Below are 22,534 nucleotides of genomic sequence, written 5' to 3'. Positions count from 1 at the left end.
CTTCAAGCTTGAGAAGATGCAGAGTTTGACCTTTTTAAGTGTGGCAAAGCTCCAATCCCTACCAACCGACACTGTATCTTTAGAATAGGAATTATTCTTTCATCTTATGAACCTAATGAACAGATTTGAATTTGTCAGGGTAATCATGACTTTGATCAACATGTATTAAATTTACCAGATTAATTTATTCTCACTTCACTCAAACACAAGTCTTCTGGGACCATGACACTACTTTCATGTTTTTCTTCACAGCTCTATTTTCTAGGCCACCTAATAAATAACAATACAGCAAGAGAGTCATCTGATGTCTATCTCCCCTCTTTTTTTTTTTTTTACCTTGAGTTTTTGACTTGGTGTGAATCTGCATCTCTCTTTTAGCAAGGTGTCACTCCATTTCCAGCTGTGAACTCTACTATGTGCAAACATTTGAAAGATGTTCTTACCTCTAGTTAGGTGATCTAGTAGCATACATGCTCAGCTTCTGCAACCAAAAGAGCTGTCCCAGCTGTGGCACTACAATATTTGCAAGAATTTATAGAGGGAACTCTAAATAGCATACTTTCACATTCAAAGAAAATATTGCTGTGGTAATAGGAATGGAACAGAATTGGCAGAGGCAGACTTTAAAAAAGGAGCACTTTCTTTCTGGGTGTAACATTCCACACAACTGGAACTATGAGTAGCAAGGAAGCTGCGTCATGTTTCCTCCAAGGGGGAAACATTCATGTACGGTTCCCAACGAGAACAATCACACACATCCTCTGCAAACCACCCAACCCAAAGTATAAAAAAAACCTCGAAATGGCTACAAATAGAGAAAAAGGAGTGTTTGCAGTCTGCTTAAGAGGCCTGGGAAATATTTTGGTGTTACTGTGGATATTCACAGTACTATTTATTAGCTGACCGTCACAGACCAAAAAAGGTTAACCTATTCAAGGCAGTTTGGCACAGGTTGCCAGAAACCTGAGTGCAAGTAATATTAATTTTAAAATCTAATCTGTTAGAAGCTGTTTAATGGCTATCTTAACACAAGGGTAGAGACAGATTAATTCACTATCAGTGCTCAACGATGATGTACAACATCTGTGAACATTTAAAAAAGAAATTAGATCTAACCAGCAATGCCACAAGCTCAACAAGAAGGCACAGAATGACCCCAAATGATTTAACATAGGCACTTACAGAACTGTAAATGCACCTTTTTATGTATGAAAAGATTAACAGTTATCTTCCAATTGTTATTTCCTACAAGGAAAATAAGCCTTTAATCATGTGATACGATTTTCTTCTGCTTGGCAAAATGTTTGAGAGTTTTAGCAGCATGGCTAAAACTCCCAATTTGGAATAAATTTGTTTGAATTGGCCTTTCAACAGATCTAACACAACCAGCAAACAAGAGGCACATTTCTTTTGCGCTTATGCCGATAACACGCTTTAACAACTATTTGCTGCAAAATGTATTTCAGATACTGATATTTAGAATGTCATCCTCTTCTATAAGCTTGAGACTAATACAATAGTCCAAGACTCAGTGTTGCTACTGCTGTAAACAATGTCACATACAGATTATTTTTTCCATTAAATAAAATGCCAGCAGCTGTCTATTCCTTAATTTTTTTATTGAAGACTGGTTTTCATATTTAAGCTTTGCGGGGCTGCAAATAAATTCAGCTGTATATAATGGCACAATAGAACAAAAATTGTAGACTGGTAATTCTTATATATTGTTTTCTAAGAAAGCTAATGAGAAGCTTTCCACCTGAAAGACAACTACTCAAGGCAACAAACTATTGAGCCTACTGGAAGGGGGGCGGGGGGAAGAGCCAAAATAAAACATACATACAATGTTTTTAATTCCTCAAGCTTTACTGCTCCCACTGCCATATGTGTATACATACGCATGAGTATTTTATGTATTTAATTTTTTAACATTGATAAAAGTACACTAACACAAAGACTACTTTGGTTTGAATGTCTAGATAAATCAAAGACTTCCCTCTGTTTGAAAGAATGCATGAAGCTGTTATTCCGGCTATTTCCAGAGTATACTAATGTCTCTCTGCATTAAACAAATGTTCGCATTTCTTCTTCAGGTAGGTTACAAAAAAAGAATTTAATTTTATTGTAGTTAAATCTACTCACAAACTGGAAGTGTTTGGGAGGATGTGACATCGAGGTTACAAGTATGTCTGATTAATGAGTTGAGAAAGTTATTCTTGAACTTTTATACAATAATGTGGCAATAAAGTCAGCAAAACTGCCAGTAAGATGACATCAAGGCTTAAAATTGTAAAGCTTTCATGGAGGTATGTGATAACATGAAATACTTACAAGGCAAGCATCCTCCATTCTGTCTCTTTGGCTTTATCAATCAGTCACTGCTATATATATTCCAGGTAGCCTGCCTTATTAGTAACTATTTATGCAAAATGGGTCAAGAACATGAATAAGAAGCAATAATAAAATGCAGGATGGTAACTGACATTTGGTGGTGAAAAAAAAATTCTTCCTACACTAGTCTCTATAATGTGACAAATTATAAAATGCAGGAGAGTTTAATTAAAAAAACAAAACAAAAACCACAAAAAATGTGCATTCTTTTACAGTAACGATTAGAAAGATCAAGCAGTTACTTCCTTCTCTTCGCATAGAAAGCAGGATGAGCAAAGAACAGCAAAAACTGAGGGAGTCTAAAGAGAACAGAAAATATTAACCCTTATTTTTCCCCCCTTATATCGAGTTTGCAAAATTAATTCCTTACTAGAATTCTGTTGACTTATCAATGAAGATAACAAACCAATGGCTTGTTAGACCAAACCTAGGACCATACTCTTTTTTCCTTGCAAAATCAAGGTGAAAGAGAACAATTAAGTTAAATGAAGAACAAAAATTTTCAGCTACTGCACCTACTCATAAATTCCACAGAGAATTTTTTCCCCCTGCTGCTGTGTGAAAGATCGACACAATTCACAGGATAGACTACATGAGTCACATACTTACATGTGGGAAACTGGTAATGTAAATATATATGAAACAGTTATCAAGGACAAAGTAAACACAGAAGAAAAATTAGAGGAAAAAATACATCCACTAATCTTTCAATAAAAACAAATCTTGAACGTTTGTAATAGCCTGCGAAACAGTCTAAGAAACAAGAGAGAAACAAGGCAATGAAGTTTTCAGTGGGAAAGTACTGCCTTGAACACTGACCACATTTGATTTCTAACCAAGCAACAAAACCCACCAATGCAGTTGTGGAATAGGCCCTAGAACAGAAATGTCTAAGCCATGGGGATTTTTTCCTAGTTCGACAGACCTCTTAGGACTTAAGGACTGAAGCCTCTTGCACCTCTCCTGTAGAGGATTTTCTTCTCTCCAAAGCAGCTTAATGAGGAATTCTGAAGTTCTTCAATACCTTTGCTTGGGTTCAGATTTCCCTCCCTCAAACTCATAGTTTACTGTATAAATGGAGCTGATTTAGAGCATGTAAATAATAAAAAAAAAAAATTATTGGCATTTATAAAGCTTCCTAGAAAAGAAACACGTACATATTAAGTTCTTTGCACGTAAAGAAAAAATTTGCACAAAAGAAGTTAAAGATCTGCTCAGTATATTCAGATGATAGTGAGCAGCATAAGTCCATTTGTAATTTATAGTATGTATGTCACATAATTTTAAGAAATGAAACATTTCCTTCTGCTTTGGCTACCAAAAGACAATTTTATTCTGAGGCAGCTATATATCCTCAAATAGACAAGACTACAAGAACAAGAGAGACCACACAAAAGCCATCTGACTTCAGTTTTCTTTATATTTGTTATAGGGGGAAAAAAAGGTATCTATTCCAGTGCAGTTTAAATGAAGAGGTACATTTGAAGTACCACACTGAAATGTTCTCAGCCGAGGTAATCTCAAATTCTTATTACATTTATTACATAAAGCAGAATTTACTTTGGTATGCTGTGTGTGGCTGCTAACCTTTCAGAAATCAAATTGCCAAATGAATTAACTTGTCTATAATGAATAAAAAATTTTAAATGAAAATTCAGTATAGTCAATCCACTTCCAAATTTGCATAAGCCTTCCACAAAGCATTAGCATACTGGAGAAAAGGGACTCAAGCAGTTCTTAACATAAATACTGTAATTAAAAGAAAATTACTAGATTTCAAGGCAACAAAAGAAATTAACTATTTGACCTCTATATAAATGCAAAGCTTTCTTGCATTATTTTGGTTGATTCTGTACAAGTTTCAGTAATTAAATTTTATTTAAATATAATTCTTACAACAATTTAATCCAGGATCTTAATGAAAAATGAAAAGTAAAGGTTGACAGTTCTAATATAGAACTTGCACAACAGTTACCTTAACACTGACTAAACAAGGAATGGCATACAAAAAAGATTTAGAAATTACACATTTTAAACTGAAGATGTTTTATCTCAGATTCACTATGAAGATGACTTTTATCCTTTAGTATGCAACTTCATTCTTTACCTGCCAAACAAAACGCACAAGTTATCACAGCAAAATTTACAGTATAATTGACTTTGGCCATGGTCTTACAAAGATCTATTTACACATTTGAGATAAGCATCTTCTTCCCTTTAAATTCTATACACGTTTAAGCTTTAAGCCTATATTTGCATCTACAAAATCCTGCAAGATAAAAAGTCTCTTAAAAATACATCTTAGACCATTACAGTACAGTGTCTTTATATATGTAACCCTCTCTTTTGCTAAATTACCCACTCTTAATCACATGGATGCCTCTAGAAAAGGAAGCACTCACTTCCACAGTTAACTCCTTGGTGCTGATGAGTTTGACTGCTGCAAGCAGTTATTAGTCGAGGTGGAGGGGATGTCAAATCATTGTGCAGAAAGATATTAACGTGACCAATCCTGTAAATAAGAGATACATGTCCTAGTGTACATTAAGTAAAGGTCATCAATCATGTCTGGGAAGACTGCAGCTGCTCAATAATCACACTCCCATATGCTCACTCTTATGCTTTGGAGTTTGTGTCATTAATTGAACACCTCAAATAAGATCAATTTTAGCTGGATTTTTTTTTTTTTTAATTCTTGTTCTTGAAGGCCCACTGCCAATGGCAGATCATTTTAATGGAAAAACAGATCTCAACACCAAAGAGTTAATGCTGTCTATACATAAGGGAAACAACTCAGAGTAGAACTAAGGTTTAAAAATCCTTCTAATTGCGACAATCTAGAAACAAGATTCTTCTTTTCCTCAGTTTGAGATTTAACCCACATCCAAAATGAATGCCTGCTATAAAGGACGCAGTTATTCACGCCACCATTAGAATTTCCAAAGCACTGGTTAGTTTATAATTAAAAGCAAGGTACAATTGCAAACAAGTACATGACTTTTTACAGAAGGCCTCATTGTGGTAAATTATATACAGCATAGTGTTCTCTTTTTCCTTAAAGTGCTACTATGATCATATTGATACAAGATCATTTATTGTTTCAGAAGGTCTTTTAGTACTGCACCAGCACTGGCATCAGGGGACACCGGCAGTGGTGTAAAAGTAGGCAACGCATCAGAAATAGGTTTCATAAGCAAATGTCCCGAACTACTAGCAGGTGTTATGAGAGGCACTGCTGCAGATCGAGGTGCTAAAAATGGATTTGTATCTGGTCTTCTGCTCATTCCCAAGACTGCAGAATCTGAAATGTAAAAACAAACAAAACAAACAAAAAACCCCAAACAAAACAACAACAAAAACAGTTTGTTAGAAAGCATTCATAAAGTCTACCCAACTTTACAGCATTTGTTCACAAACAAGTTCTAAAATTGCCTATTACTTTGGAACATGGAAATGCTATCTCCTTGCCATGGACTGTAGATGGTCTCAGAGACTTTCATTCTCTCTATTTGCTGTCATCCTTGATCTCATCTGCCACTACTTCTTTTGCTGAAAAATTCCTACGTCTACACTTCAAGCCACCAGTGACAAGACTGACCTAAAGATCAGGGCACTCCCAGGACCTGCCAACCATGTTGTGCTTGTTGGCAGCTGAAATTCAGTAAGAGCTCAGGCTACCCAAAAAAACCCCAATTAATCTATACATCTCTAACAGGCAACATGAGCACCCTTTACCAAGGTCCACTTGACACATGCAATGTCAGACATGAATTATGTGTCATGTTGACTCCAGCACTATGCAAAGGCATAAGGGCCCTTGTGCATGCGCTACAAAGTGGCACGTGTGTGGGTTTCCCACTCCACGGTGTATTGGCACAGCTTCCCCAGGGTCAGCCCCAGGAAAAGCCCTGTAAACAAGTATCACAGACAGTGAGTGACAATTTAGTCTTCAGAAAAAAACTTAATGTTTGCTCATTAGTCAAATTCTAACAGAATTTCAGTTTTAATAAAGTATTAATAATCTATTTCTTTTTAATCTAACAACCAACTTGCCCTCCTCACCTTCCCCCATCAAATCCTCACTCAGCTACAGATGTAACATGTTCTCAAGGTTCCTACTAACTGTTTGGATAGGTGATTTTATTAATTTTTTTTTTGTTTTAAAAAAGTTCTTTCATCATGCAAACATCCTAACTCTCATAAATGCATTTCTGTGTGGATATTATACTGATATTTGTGTCCAGCACTTAAAAACTGCCACCATATGGTTCATTTCTAGGAACAAAAACTTAAAGCACTCAAACAATTAAAGGGAGATATATAATGGTTGTCTAGCTTTACAAGGCGGCAATTTAGTTCCTGAATGGATAAAAGGACCAAGAATTTAGTTCATCCACACAAGGAAATTGTTTTTTTTTTTTTTCCAAATAAAATAATTACTTTACCCATTATATTACTGTTATAATACAAGGAAGAAGAGTAAAAAGAATATTAAACTTAATTTAGGTTTATTAAAAAAATAAATACTGCTTTCAGGGATAAATTGGTATTTCACAGTAGACATTTATACTGTGTAACATCCAACTACTTTAGGCAAATTGAAAGAGGTTTTTTAGCATATATATCTCTGTAGATATATATAATACATAGGTTTTTGGGTTGGTGCTTTTTTTTTTTCAGTTTACAGTTAAAAGTGTCAATCAAAACAAGCATCTGCAAATAAGGACTGTATTAAGGTGAAGTCTTAAATGCACATAAAAATGTAAGTACAAACTGGATCAGTTAGACTAAAGATTTGGATGTTACATTACTTAGACAAAAGCCCATCAATTTCAACATGCGTAATATAAGCATAAATGTTCTCTGCCTTAGAAAAACCAAAGTTAACACTCATGCATGGCTTACTGAGATTTCAAATCAGGCCATGTACTTAACTGATTTTATTTCAGTCCTCTCTGAGCAACCAGGTTCTACATACCAGAGAGGCACTACAGGCTTGGTATTACTTGCACCCTTCACTCAGTGAGACCCAAGCTGATCAACAGGGATGCTGCAAATCAGGACTGGGTTCACTGATAAGCCATATGAAGTTGTCTGCACAGCATCAGTTTGGCTTTAACAGGTACTGTTAAAGTCTTTCTGTATCAAAGGGAATTTGGTCCCTCTAATCTTCCATATTGAGATTTTATGAAGCAGGGTATAGAAGCAGTGGGAAGGAAAGGTGGGAGAAAGAGAAAAAAAAGAAATGAGAAAGTAGGAAATTGGAGGGAGAAATCAAATTCATAGTTCACAAGTGAGGAAGCACAGAATCATTTAAATCCCCTTGAAAATTCTACCTTTTGTTATTTATGTTCTCTGTAAAGATTCAAATTTTCCTTCAAATGTTACCTTGCATTTGACTGTTGGATGGAGTACTGCTAGTTTTACCAGTTCCTGCTGCTCCTAAAGGTTTCATATCATGAACAGAGAGTTTGGGTGGAGGAAGGCTTGGGCAAGATTCTGTTTCAAGGAATTTCACAAACAATTCTGAAAAAGACTAAAAAAGGCTACCAGTTACTCTGTTGAAAAGTATGTGAGTTAAAAATACATACATACATACAAAGCTGTCAACAGCCTCCAAAGAATTTTGTACTAGTACTAAGTACTTGGTACTAAGTAGTCCTTACTGAGTGACAGCGAAATTTATTTTTGAAATACACAGTTTTTTGTCACCTCAGTAAGTGGTATTTATACGGAATTGATAAACTCCAGAGGTAACACACATTCTTCCACCATGGTTCCATTATTAAGTCAATTGTTTCAAGAATCCTGTGCTGCTACTGACATCACAGTATTTCCATGCTCAAGCAAATCACTCCAGAAATACATAAAACTTAAACATTTCTCTTAAAACCCACTGCTTGCTTTATTTGACAAAAAGTCTTGGATAATGGAGGCAAGAAAGGATTGAGTTATCAGCAGCATCACAAGATAAAATTTTGCTTAGTAAAGCCTGTACTATACATACAAAAGCATTTCTTTTCCTCTTTTACACCTGTAGTTAATCAGACCACAATCCTCTGGTGGCCTAAGTGCCTGCATTATTTTAGTGGGCAAAAAAACCCGATCCCGACACTTCAAGATCATTTACAGGAATGAATTCTCAATGTGCTTTTCTAGCTCAATGGGCAAAACAACAAAGTTAATCCAAAAAGCCCAATCCCTCAGTGTTCTATCCTTGAGTACATTATTTAGTAGTCTGCAAAATGGAAAGTTCCATAGATTAACTGCTCCCATGGACCACACTATGAGAACTGCTGCTTTAAAGTATTTGAAAGCTTAAAATATCAACTTTATATGCTGTACGTAACAGGCACTAGCTGCAGCAGCTGAGAAAGCTTTTCAAATGAAATTTAAAGGACATATGGGAACACAGTCATCAAAATACAATGTCATGGTCTTCTATACTGTTGAGTATTGCAGAATTCCAGACTCCCACAAGTATTTAACCTCCAGCACTGTCAGTTTGCAAGATAAAGTCCATGCTGTAAGAAGTCAGTGATCCCAGGAACCAGTAGAACAGTAACTGGATTTCTGTATTAGCCCAACACTTAGCATTGTATTATTTTCGTCAGTGCCTACATATTTATTTAGTGCAGAAAAAAACCTCATGCCAAAGCAGTTGCACAAAACAAACAAGTAACGCAAGATACAGAAGCATCAGTAAATGAAGCTAAATATACTGATGAACCAAACACCAGCATTAATAAGCAACTGCCCCATTTCTTTCGTTCAAACATAGAGAATGCACAATTAATTCTTACACTGTTAAAAATGTTCTGATGAGTTGGCCTCAAAGGTGTACTAGGGACACTCTTTGACCCAGCTGCTCCACCAAGCCAGCCAGTCACCCATCTTGTAACTCCTCTTTGGTCTTCAGATAATAACTAGAAAGTATTAAAAAAATAAGTTAGAAAACAAGAAATAAAGCAGCAGATAAAAGAAACTGCAGCATTGTGCTCATTATATTTATTCACCATAACTATGTGGGAATCCTACAGATAAATAAAAACTTTATATATATATATATATATAAAAACCTTACTCTCTGTCTCCCAAAGACTAGCAGTCTAAAATCCTGCTCTTCATTTAAAAATACAAGCCCCACATTCTTCACAATACCTAGTGGTACATATAAAACTGGCTTACTTTTCTGTAACTGCCATATTACAGCTATTATACACAACAGCACAAAGTTAAATCCCTTCTTTTTTCCATCAGCATTCCTCAGCAAAATGAGATCCATTCTATTAAAATAAGGTTATCAAAAGTTTCCATTAAGATCAGCATGTCCTGCATAAAAAATGAATTCCAATGAGAGAACAAAATACATACTTTCCCCAGAAGAAGTGCAAGGACAGTCACATTTAATTTAGCAGCAAGTAATTCTATTTTCAGGTAAGGATACTTTGCTTTCTGCAAAGTATTACCTGATCAAGTTCTTCTTTTTTTATTCCCAAGATACTTCCCATTAACCTTAACACTTCAGGACGTTTATTCTTTGGAGTATGAAAATGTCCAACAAAGAGATTTCTCATCAGGAGCCTGCAGAACAAAGGAAGCTTGTTACACAATCTGCTCTTATGTAACAGTTTATACTGTAATACTGATTCATTTATTCCTCATACTCTTGCCTAGTTTACAATAATCCAAATAAACAAATCTAATACACGGAACTAAAAGAGCACCTCACCAATTTCCTTCCCCTACAAGTTATAACATTTCTTATACAGTAAGCATCAATTTGGACAGTTTTAAAAATATTTTATGCAGTAAGGTGAAACTGAATCATACATGAGCAAGTTTTGAAGTAAGTACAACCAGGGAAAATGTTTATTATAAGATCTTGACTCAGGAGACCATTTAAAGAAATACTTATGTGCAGTCCCAAATCAAGATGTAAGGAAGGGGACAGGGGAACCCATTTGTCTATCCCCCTTTCAGTTCTAACATGTAAATAGAAGAAAAAAAAAAAGACCAAGGAAGAGATATTTACACAACATCCAGGTGATGCTAGCTACATGAAAAGGCTTGCTGTTCATAACTTAGACATTATAACAGACGTTCATTAAGAACTTTGATCTCCATTTGCACAGCTCATGCTACTGACGTGCGCTTTTACTTAAGAAACACATCAGTAATCCAAATTGACATACATATTGGTTTTACTAATCAAAATTACTATTTACAACCACCAAGCAATTGTAAAATGTCAAAATAATCAAAGTATAATTACAAGATCACATACAGAAGCCCAGTTCTGCACTACTCTTGCAACTGTGTTAGTAACATGTCTGTACATTGTGAGGAATAAAACCCAAAAATGTACACCAAGTCTTTCATTAAACACTTACTTGTCCACTTTTCCTTCTGTGCTGTTCATAAGATTCATTAGTTTATTTTGTACATCTTCTAACATTTCTCTTCGGATCTCACCTATAAAATGTTATGTCACAGCAAATAAACAAAAATTGAAACTCCGAAACTTTGTTGCAAAACCTACTAATAATACTTAATACACACTTAAAAATAAAAAATATGAAATATTGTTATGGTGCTTTTTTAAAAACCAAAACAAAACTAGCTTGATTTTTTATAAAAAAGTGTCAACTTAATAAGTGATTATTATTTGAAATCATAAGCTAAAATTACTGGAACATTACTCAATGCTGAAGTACAGGAACACACAGAAAATAAATCAATTGCAGAAGGTCTGACGAACACTCTGTTCCACCTAGATAATACAGAACAGGAAAGAAACTCTTGATCAAGGTCTATGGTCCTGTGGTGGCAATCTTTTTCATAATCTGACCAAACTGCACGTTGGCATCAGGTTTTTTGATCTCAGTACTTAACCTCAAATATTTCCTAAACCCAGCTCCTGCATACTCTACTATCAGGTTGCTAAAGCCTTGAAGTACTAAGGAGTTCTCCAGTCTTTCAGGACAATTACCAGCCAGCAGAGCAACACCAGTAACTTGTGGGTCTCTTCTGTTAGGACCTTTCCCGTTCCTGTTAACCAAAGCAAGCTCTTGAAACAGCATGCTGGGACACACGAATGCATCCTAGAACCAGTGCTGTGCTTCACGATTCAGTGTACTGGCAAGAAAGGCTCTGCAGAGATTTATGCAAGATCCCCCATACTTTTGGGGGGATCTTACAGTGCAGTCAGTTAAAAATGGCAGAGGTGAAATGCCACAGCTACCATGAACCAAAGACAAAATGGAGAGGAAAATGGCAGACACTTTCAGTCAGGCATCACGGCCTGCAAATTAAATGAATAGGCCAGTATTATAAGTTAATTAATATGAGGTTGTCTATGAGTATGCTACAAGTCACTACACATTTTCTGCCTTTTTTTGCATGCTGACTCCAAGTTCTGATACTGTTCTGTAGTGGCTGCAATGAAATCAGTTCATCTAGGATGTCACAACACCAATAATGACATTCTTGGTCTCCACAGGGGACCCTGCTTTTCCTCTCCACAAATCTGAAACCGGAACTATTAGAAGAGTAAGAGAGGAGTTTAGATTCTGCATTTACTAGTGCTGTATCTTGTCAGCTTTCTGAAATTCCTCACCTTAATCAATGACTATCTACACACTTGAGCCTCATGACATCAGAGTTTAATGAGGGAAATACAAATGTAGTAGTCCATTTCACTAAAAGGAGCCATGGCATGATATTGTTATGTTCACTGCCCAGTAATTTTGCAGCACCAACTTCTCTGCAACTCTAAAATTCTATTAACACAAATTACTTGTTATCTCAAATACGAAATACACCCTATTACCCCAATCATTCTGTGTCAGTAACTCAGGCTTTCTCTGACCTCCCACAAAACTCATAAAAATAAAGCTCATAATAAAGGAAAAATTTCTCCTAGAAGTTTTACTTGCCATAAATATTTTACAATATTCTCATTGTAAGGAAAAAAGGCACAAAGTTTTCTCTTTATAAAAATTCAGATATACTAGAAACTGGGTAAAAGTACCTGGTGTTCAAGTCTACACAAGTTTGTACAAAAAACACACAGCAAAAAGTGCTAGGAAAAAACCCCAACTTACCTCACTCAAATCCCCAAACATAGCATTTAAGAACAGTGGCAGTAAAATGTTCTCAGACAAGAAAACAAGTAATTACAAGGTACAAACAACTCTCAGAAAATAAACTAGAAATAACTTCACCTCAAGAGAGCAAAAATATAATTTTTCACCAAACTGGGATTCTACAAGATACTACCTTTGAAACTACTTTTTTCCCCTAATAAAAGTCCAAGTCAGTCTTAATTACACAAAAAAGCTTGACAAACATATTATAACATGGACTGTCCACATGACAACCAACTCTATACTACAGTTATATAAGCAGAAGTTATGAGCTCTTTCTCCCCTCCCTTTATAAGGTTGAAGGTTTATCTTCAAACCCTATGGAAAAACTGCATTCAACTTAATTTCCCTATCATTTTAACACTTCTTGCGCTCATGCTAATTAAAAGTGCTTCATTTAAAAAACCAAACAAAACCAAACCCACAAAAGAAACACTTTTCTTGTATCTATCTGGTAGTTCATTTCTAAAAAGCCTCAACATCTCTCTAAGAAACACGACTTTTATAATTTTTTATACCCTCCAAATCATCTGGGATGCATGAAAAACATTCCACTCTAGTTTCCACATGACTTTCAATCTTTAATAAATGCATGCCACAGCTATGTTGACACAACATGGTTCTCAATTAACATCACTAACTACATGAGAACTCATGCAGAATTTTGGTATATATACATCAAAGAGCTAGGATGTGAAATGGATAGAACCTACTATGTCCTGTTCAAATACTCCACATCTTTATATAAACATTTTACTTCACAAATATGAATTTTAGAGAGTACTGAGTAAAACAAACTAACGAATGTCATGCTGGGAAAGTTCTTATTCAACAAACATAAGGATTAAGCTCCTTATTCAAAACAAGTTAAAAAACTCCAAAGTTATATATATTATACAACAATATATCTTGTAACAACTACATCCATATGCACCAAAATCCATTCCAATAATGTGACTACTCTTCAGCCCTCCTCTCTCTCAAAACACCAGGGAAAGGCACAGGAGAACTAATCCATGGTTTCAAGGTTCAAACTTACTTAAAATCATGCTACTTTGTAAATGTGGTTAAATAGGACCCAATACTTGAAGGACAACATTTGCAACATAATTATGGAATGATAACAGTTGTAGGAGCGCACATGGAAGTTGGGTTGTTACTTGGTTCTCCACAGAGTAAAAGGGAATTAAAAAAAGTTTAACTACTAATGCCACAAAAAGATAAACAAACAGCATCTTAAAACAAGTTTCAAGTAAATCTCATGCTGTTGCTACTACTCTACAAAGCAAGGCAATCGTGAGTTTCCTTTCCAATTTTTATTCACATGCTGAATTTTAAAACAAATGTATTAATAATTCAAATGAAATTTTACTGTTGTTTTCTATTTTTTCCTGGCAAAAATATTGCATATCAAAGAGGATCAACTTTTAAGGACAGCTACACAGCTACATTCCATCCAGACTGTCTATGCAGCTCCATCATCAAACATATTTAAATGGAATATTTCCTTCTAAAATAGAATCTTACAGTTGAAAAGGACTTAAAACACATACTACGTGAAAAGACCAAATAACAAAAAAGACCTGAGCCAAAATTCAGCATGGACTGCTGTAAATCAGACATTTACAGCAGTCTCCAATAATTTGTTAACCATTTATGGTAATCCAGGAAACTGCATCTGGTACATCTTACACTTTTCTATTAAAATCACTTCTCCTGCCAAAAAAATCCATAAAGAAATCCTTCAAAGGATTTGGCCAACAAAACTGTGTCTGGGAATGTATTTGGCCAATTTTCAATAGGACATTATATGTTTTCTCGTGTAAATAGAGAAAATGGAGTGGTCTCTTTTTCGCCAATAAAAATTATGATTTATTCTACAACATTAAAGTGCTGTTTCCTTTACACAACAATCCCTTTTCAATTTTTTTAACAAGTAAATCGCCTGCCAGTACAACATTGCTTGATAAAATACCAAAACTCAGTTTTCTTTCAAAGTTCAAACCCCTTCCGCTTTGATATGCAAAGGTTTGCAATCAAAATTAACCAGTAATGAAGAGCTCCCCATTTGAGAGCGCCACATCTGCCTATACCAAAATTAATTTCCATGCAGGGTGTTTGAAACCTTCTGCTGTGAATGTCTGTAGTGAGACAGAGATAGATCAGTCAACTCAAAAAAAAATCAATCAGTATTTAGCTGTACATTCATGTAACAGCTTGAAATTTTATTTAGCATGTAAAATTCATATGTGAACTCAGGGAGTACTCCTACGACGCCCACTTGGATGTAAAACTGCACATAGACACAACTAAATTTCAGTAATTACACATTGACTTATATAGTAGAAAAGTTGTAACTTTTTTGTAGACTTCTGGCTGAAATTGTGAAGACTTTCAAATGACTTCTCATAGCAACTATCTGCTCATAAGGAAGTATGCTTTAAGAAAATATTATTTATTATTTCAAGAGTAAGACAAATTATAATTTAAAAATGAATAGAAATAATTAGTTGTATATGTTCAGAGCAAGAGCTACCACTGCATCCAGCAGAGATGTTCCCCCAGCAAACCTTAAAGGCATTAATTCAAAAATTTCTCACAGACATAGAAAAAAATCCAGAAAGTAAGAGCTAAGTAATCACAGAGAGCGAGTAAACCTCTGCTCTTCAGCCTCCCTTTTTATAGCCACTTCAGGGACCAGTCACAAGTTTTCCTCTGATATTAGATTTATCTCATGTCCTCAGTGAAAGCCTAACCATAACAGGATGCTGCAGTAATAGCAAAATATGGCAACCCACAGAAATAAAGAGCGAAAGAGAAAGTAGGACTCAGCTGGGAAAATAGAGAAGGAAAAGACAGATGAAGACAACTGTAAAAAAAAAAAAAAGAAAAAAGAAAAAAAGCCCAATATTCCCTCAGCAGTCGGTACCGTTAATAAGTTCGCCCATATCAGAACTGTCAAGCAACTAGACACAAGAGATGTAACTTTCCCTCTTGGCTCAGTGAAACATTGCAGACAAAGTTACAAGTCAGGGCTGAGATGTAAGTACAGAAATCCAGCAAAATTACTATTAGTCCTAAATCCTGCTTTAGCTAATGCTATGACTCCTTTCTCATGAAAACTAAAATTAATGCAGTAATGAAAAAAAGTGACCTTATGTTACTTATATAGCTATTTTGTCACCTCCAAGACAGTCTCTGAGCTGATAAATCTTACTGATGTTTGATATTCAAACACATTATATAGAAATTACCCTTATTTTTTTCAGTTTGATTAGACTAAATAGCGTAAGGCCATAAAACAGAAATATATTGAAATTATAGCAGTTTTTAGTAAGAGGTTATTCTGCCTTTTTAGGCGTTCCTACAGTTTTAATGCTAAACATGTTTATGAAAGAGAAGGCTATCAATTCTGTAAGAGATGCATGTTTCAGTCATGTCAGAAAGAGGGGGGGAAAAAAAACCCCACACCCCAAAATATTCACAGATTCACAAAATCAAAGAAACATTTATGTTGGAAGGGACCTCTAGACCATCTAGTCAAACCCCTCTGCTGAAGCAAGGTCATCTACAGCAGGTTGTCCTGGACCATGACCAGTTGGGTTTTGAATATCTCCATGGATGGACATTCCACATCTCTGGGCAGCCTCTTCCAATGTTTGATCACCCTCACTGTAACTATTCTTCCTTTTCAAAACTGTTTCTTCTAGCAAATTCCTCTACCATCTGGCCAAATTTTGTCTTCAAATCCAAAATAATGACAATCAAATATTAGACTACTTAATCTGAGAACAATATGAAAGGCATCTTTCTAAATATGTGCAATCAGGAAGCTTACCTGAAGTAAGATCTAAAAAATACAATCTCAAGATGTGTCCAAGTCTTTCCACATAATCTCTTCAGGCAGTCTCACATCTGTGCAAGAGCTGCTCCCTCTATATCTCTTACCAACAGCACACCCTTTCTCTCTACCTCACTGTATTCCTTCATCTATGTCAAATATGGTGGTTAATTACTTTGGAAAATCTGACAACATTTGATATTTTACGAACTTTTTTAAAAGACACTTACGGAGCTAAATCAAGGGCTTACAGAGGGAAAAAAACAAACAAAACCAAACCAACCACTACAGGGCTTTCTTTTGAGAAAGATCCCCAACAGAAGATAAACATACTTTTCCAAATTTGCTTTATAAACAAGGAAGTCCTCAAAAGGTGGCACAAGATGACTTTTCCTCATAGGAAATGAATTTTAGTAAGTTTCTAGGAATCTTACATTGTCTCCTCATCTGCTTGGTATGTTTTAAGCAGAGATAAAAAAACCCCATGTACCTACCTTCTTTCTTAAGCTCTTCAATCTGCTCCTCTTTGATATCAAGCTGCTCAGTAAGCCTTGATGCTGCATCCAGTGCAGCATTTGCCTCTCCTAAACTTTCCTGAATAGAGGGCAGGAAAGGGACAAAAAGAGAAGCAGGGGAGTTCACCGTCACAATTACTCTAATGCAGCACAGATCAAACATAACAGATGCAGAGACTTCTATCACTTGTTATTTTAAATAACTGGACTATAAGCATCCTCAGAAAATATACTGTCAGCAGAGGAATGCTACTTTGCTCACCTTCTTAGTGCCCCCTCTCTTCCAAGGAAGAGAGAATTTCAATTACATAACTTGATGTATTCTTAGACAATAACACTTAACAGAATAGTTAAAAACAAAAAAATTCAGTCAAGAATTAGCATTCAGTTTCATAGGGTTCAATTTCATTATTCAGCCCACCTGCAGTGAAACAACTTTTTCTTCCAAGTTTTCTGCTTTTTTCCTCCATTCCGCAGTCTGTTTTTGATGTTGCTCCAGCTCTGCTGAATACATAGCTTTTTCTTCTAAAGGGTTAAAAATATAAAACAAAACACCTTGATTCATAGAACCATAGAATAGTTTTGGGTTGGAAGGGACCTTTAAAGGTCATCTAGTCCAACCCCTCTGCAATGAGCAGCAACATCTTCCAACTAGAGCAGGTTGCTTAGAGCCCCATCCAAACTGACCTGGAATGTTGCCAGGGATGGGGCATCTACCACATCTCTGGGCAACCTGAGCCAGGGTTTCACCACCCTCACTGGGAAGAATTTCTTCCTTCTATCTAGTTGAAATCTGCCCTCTTTTAGTTTAAAACCATTACCCCTTGTCCTATTGCAACAGGCCCTGCTAAAAAGTCTGTTCCCATTTTTCTCAGAAGCCCCCTTTAAGTACTGGCAGGCTGCAATAAGGTCTCCCTGGAGCCTTCTCTCTTGTCTAGGCTGAACAACCCCAACTCTCTCAGCCTGTCCTCATCGGACATGTTCCACCCCTCTGATTATTTTGGCAGCCCTCCTCTGGACCCTCTCCAACAGGTCCATGTCTTTCCTGTGCTGAGGGCTCCAGCGCTGGATGCAGTACTGCAGGTGGGGTCTCACCAGAGCAGAGTGGGGGGGCAGAATCACCTCCCTCGACCTGCTGGCCACGCTGCTTTGGATGCAACCCAGGATACAGTTGGCCTTCTGGACTGTGAGCAAACATAGTCAGCTTAGGTCCAGCTATTCATCCACCAATACCCCCAAGTCCTGGTCAGCAGGGCTGCTCTCAATCCCTTCATCTCCCAGCCTGTACTGATACCAGGGGTTACCCCAACCCAGGTGCAGGACCCTGCCCTTGGTCTTGTTGAACCTCAGGGAGGGCCCATTCCTCAAGTTTGTCCAGGTCCTGCTGGATGGCATCCCAACCTTCATGGGCATGTCAACTGTACCACTCAGCTTGATGTCATCTGAAAACTTGCTGAGGGTGCACGTGGTCTCATCTATGTCACTGATGAAGATATCAAACAGTACTGGTCCCAGTATGGACCCCTGAAGGACACCACTCGTCACCGATCGCCATCTGGATGTTGACCTGTTGACAACTACCCTCTGGATGCAACCAACCAACCAATTCCTCACCCACCAAACAGCCCACCCCTCAAATCTATCTCTCTCCAATTTAGAGAGAGGGATGCTGTGGGGGACCATGTCAAAGGCATTACAGAAGTCCAGATAGATGACATCAGTAGCTTTTCCCCTGTCTGCTGATATGGTCACTCCACCATAAAAGGCGACTAGGTTGGTCAGGCAGGACTTTGGTGAAGCCATGGCGGCTGTCTCAAATCACCTCCCTGTCCTCCATGTGCCTTAGCATAGCTTCTAGGAGGATCTGTTCCATGATCTTCCCAGGCACAGAGGTGAGGTTGACGGATCAGTAGTTCCCAGGGTCCTCCTTACTACCTTTTTTAAAAATGGGTGAAAGGTTTCCCTTTTTCTAGTTTCCGGGGCTTTCACCTGACTGCCAGGACTTTTCAAATATCACGGAGAGCAGCTTCACAACTACATCAGCTAATTCCCTCAGGACTCTGGGATGCATTTTGTCAGGTCCCATAGATTTATTATGTTCAGGTTCCTCAGGTGATCTCGAACCTGATCTTCTTTAATAGTGGGAGGGACTTTGCTCCTCCAGTTCCCCATCTTGCAGTCCATGCACTTAAGAGGTATGGGAAGTGAGGTTGCCAGTGAAGACTGAGGCAAACAAGTCACTGAATACCTCAGCCTTCTCGTCTGTTGTTACCAGTCTGACAGTCTTGCTCATTGGGGCAGGGTATACTTTCTTTGATATTCCTTTTCTGGCTAACATACCTATAGCATCCCTTGTTGTTCTTCTACCTTACCAAGTTCAGCTCCAGCCACGCCTTGGCCTTCCTGACCCCATTGCTACACAACACAACATGTAACTCTTTTTGGGATATGCAGTTGCAAAACCTCAGCATTATCAGATCTGGTCTTCATGAGGTAGAGGTGGAATTCAAATTTCATAAATGGGATATTGACCATCAGTTTTCACAGGGTCAGAATTGTTTTTATAAGTTTTTAAAAAGACAACAAATTCGGAAATTCAAAAAGGAAACCAGGTAACTAATATTTAAAAAGCACAAAATATGGTAACTATCCTAGCTGAAAAACACTTGTTGCAAACTCCTGTTTCTTGACAAAACTTACCCTGTTGGAATTGCTCTAGTACCATCTGCAGGTTGGCCAGTGACAATGCATACTGCTTCACTTGATCCTGTGAGATGGTGAGCTGTAGCACAGTTTCATCTCTCTGCTTGGAAACCAGGTTTAATTGCTCTTGCAAAGATTCAACTTGCAGACTAGCTTGATGACTTAATGAAAATAAAATATGTTATTTACGGAGACAATAGCAGAAGTAATCACAGAAAAATCCCAGCAAAAATACCCTAACTTTAGTTTTTCAGCTCAACATAAAAAAATAGCGGCAAGTTTTTTTTTTCCCCAATTTAGTTTAGTTTTAGTTTTTAGTTTAGTTTTTCAGCTCAACATATAAAAATGGCAGCAATTTTTTTTTTCCCCTGATTCCTTTAAAAAAACCCAACAGCAAAACAACAAAAAATGTAACAACAGTTTTTAAGTAAGTCTGGCAATAAAATTTTGGCAATCATAAAACAACCTGCTTTTGTTTGAAGTGCACTAGAAAAATTAAAAACTAATCTTTGTTGTTCGTTATTGTAACAGTATCTACCAAAAAAAGAATCTGTATCTTGCTAATTGTCTGCTTCAGTCACTACATGAATCAATAGGTCTTTCAACCAATTTTTACTTTTAAAGCAATCCTCCAAGAACTCAGTATATTTTGCTTCATACTGACCACTGAACACCCCATTTAACTTCCCTTTATGCAAAAATATTATGAACCTGACTTACTCCTACGCCAGTCTTTTTAGAGTGCATCTCAGGTTGTAAATAGGCAGTATTTTTTGAAAGGTATTTGACAAGTCTGATGAAGAATTAAGAACCATTCTGATGAACAGTTTTTATACAACATTCTCTGAGTCTTCCACTGTCTCCACACTTTTTTCCACAACAAATTCTGCTCAACTCAGAAATATCTTTGCTGAGAGCATTAAGAGCAGAATCCATCTTTGGCACTTATATATCTTTTTATTAAAATACTTGTTCATTTGGACAACTGTAATAAGATGAAAAAATAATTATTTTGCCCAAAGTAACCAACATGCCTTTAGATAAAACAGTATTAAAGCAGCCAAGATAGGCATTGAGTAACTTTAATACTTGGGTTTTCAGTGTTCTGGCTGAAAAATGCAATTATGGCAAGCAAATAAAAAACCACAATTGGCTCTAGCCTCCCAGATTCTGCTACCCATCAGAACTTCAATGCATCTTGCTTTATATGTACATATATACACACATGCTAAAAAGAAAAAAGCTCACAGCAGTGTGTATTTCCCATGGTACCAGGTATAAAGTAAGGATGCATACTTGTCTCAAAAGCAATTCACAAAGTATAACAGTCACATTTGTGCATTGAAGTGTGCAAATAAGACTCTCTCAAACCGAATGAAGCCTTGACTTAAAAGTAAGGTGAGTCCATCTTTTTTTGATTTGACAGACAACTAAATTGGTGGACTGAGGCCTTTTCGTTGTTTCTAGTTCAAAGCACTGCCAAAGATGTGAGATTTCAATAGTTGCTACTAAATGGACAAATACTTCCTTAAGTTCTCAATAGTAGCCAAGTATATTTCAAAACATTTTCTTGATTAAGAGGAACAAAAGTTTGTATCTTTGTTTTCTAATGTGCTTAGCACATTACAGAACATGTTATAGAACACTGAGTAAAATAATGCCATCAGTACCAGTCTAGCTACCTGATATTTATAGCCAATGTCACTGCTATATAAATTAAAAGACTACCTGGCATTCTCCACTGCAGTAGATGAGGACACAAGCTTTTCTTCCAAAATCAAAACTTTCTTTCTTAGTTTCACCTCTCTGTCTTCTGCAGCTAAAGCTTCTCGCGTGTAGGAGTCTTCCATTTCTAGAAGGTGATTACGTAACCTCTCCAGTTCCTGATTTAAGCGCTGCTCTTTCTCACGCAAATGCTGTATCTGTGTAAAACACACCTTAAGTTGCTCGTACTATCACCTTTCATAAAAACAATTTAAGCAAACATAAAACATGTCCATTGAAGCACACTGCATATGTATCGATTTTAAATGCTTCTTACAAGTTATTCCTACCAAAAATAATCCAGAAAATATTACAGATGCAATTTCTTATTCTTTTTCTTTCTTGCACCTGTAAATTATTTGGTGCTGTACCTCATTCTGCAGGGCATTGCTCTCCATTTGCTTCTGTTTGAGTGCTACCATGACTTGGTCTCTCTCTTGCTGAAAAGTAACAGCCTTGTCTTGCATTGATTTAACTTCATTTAACAGTTGATTCAATTCTCCTGTCTTGCCCTGTTGGAAGACACAAACAAGCATTTCAAATGCGGCAAATAGTTTTACCAAAGCAGACACAGTCTTTTCCCGGAAGAGTGTAAAGACAATATTGATATAACAAGGAAAAGGGTAGGACACTCATGGCCCTACAGCACCGAAAAACAGTCAGGGAAAATATTACTTTGAAGTTATTTCACTCACATGTTACAAGACAAAGTAAAAGTTATTGCTAAAAGACATTATACAGATGCATTGCCCTAATTGACCACTGTGAACAGATACCTACCTATCTTTAGATGAGATATACATCATGTACATAGTGTCTCAGACTTGAAAATTTCACTTTTCCCCCAGTGTTTGGAATCTGTTCTCTGTCATACCCATTTATTAGACCCTGCACATGTAAAGCATCAGACAAGGTAGGTCAATTTGTCTGAACTTAGGAAGACTAAAACACATGAAGAAATCTTTAAAAACAAACCATAAGGCGACCGCACTCCCAAAGATTAGCCTTCAATGAATCACAGCAATGTCCATCACATTTTCAGATGTCAAACTTCAATGAATAATGTTCCCACTTACATGCAATTTACTACTTTACATCAGCATATAAAGGAGAAGTGTATGTCAGTTACACAGAATTCATGTGTACATGTGAACGCATTTAGTTATTTGAAA

General features: G+C 36.6%; 1 protein-coding gene across 1 annotated transcript in view; it reads right to left on the bottom strand.

The window, feature by feature from the left end:
- Positions 1-4,814: 4,814 nt before the first annotated feature.
- TRIP11 (thyroid hormone receptor interactor 11) overlaps positions 4,815-22,534 on the bottom strand; it is a gene marked incomplete at its 5' end in the record, with an annotated part of 34,736 nt that continues 17,016 nt past the window's right edge. Inside the window, 10 exons of the mRNA XM_082000318.1 lie at positions 4,815-5,692; positions 7,780-7,927; positions 9,195-9,317; positions 9,861-9,975; positions 10,785-10,866; positions 16,875-16,974; positions 17,317-17,420; positions 19,596-19,759; positions 21,327-21,520; positions 21,734-21,874. Of these exons, the coding sequence (XP_081856444.1) occupies positions 5,484-5,692; positions 7,780-7,927; positions 9,195-9,317; positions 9,861-9,975; positions 10,785-10,866; positions 16,875-16,974; positions 17,317-17,420; positions 19,596-19,759; positions 21,327-21,520; positions 21,734-21,874 (1,380 nt within the window). The 3' untranslated portion in view covers positions 4,815-5,483. The remainder of the gene's footprint in view (positions 5,693-7,779; positions 7,928-9,194; positions 9,318-9,860; positions 9,976-10,784; positions 10,867-16,874; positions 16,975-17,316; positions 17,421-19,595; positions 19,760-21,326; positions 21,521-21,733; positions 21,875-22,534) is intronic.

The sequence above is a fragment of the Phaethon aethereus genome, assembly GCF_964289735.1.
Source record: "Phaethon aethereus genome assembly, chromosome: 5".
Taxonomy (NCBI): Eukaryota; Metazoa; Chordata; class Aves; order Phaethontiformes; family Phaethontidae; genus Phaethon; species Phaethon aethereus.
The sequence above is the reverse complement of the archived record's forward strand: the minus strand, read 5'-3'. Positions and strand labels throughout refer to the sequence as shown.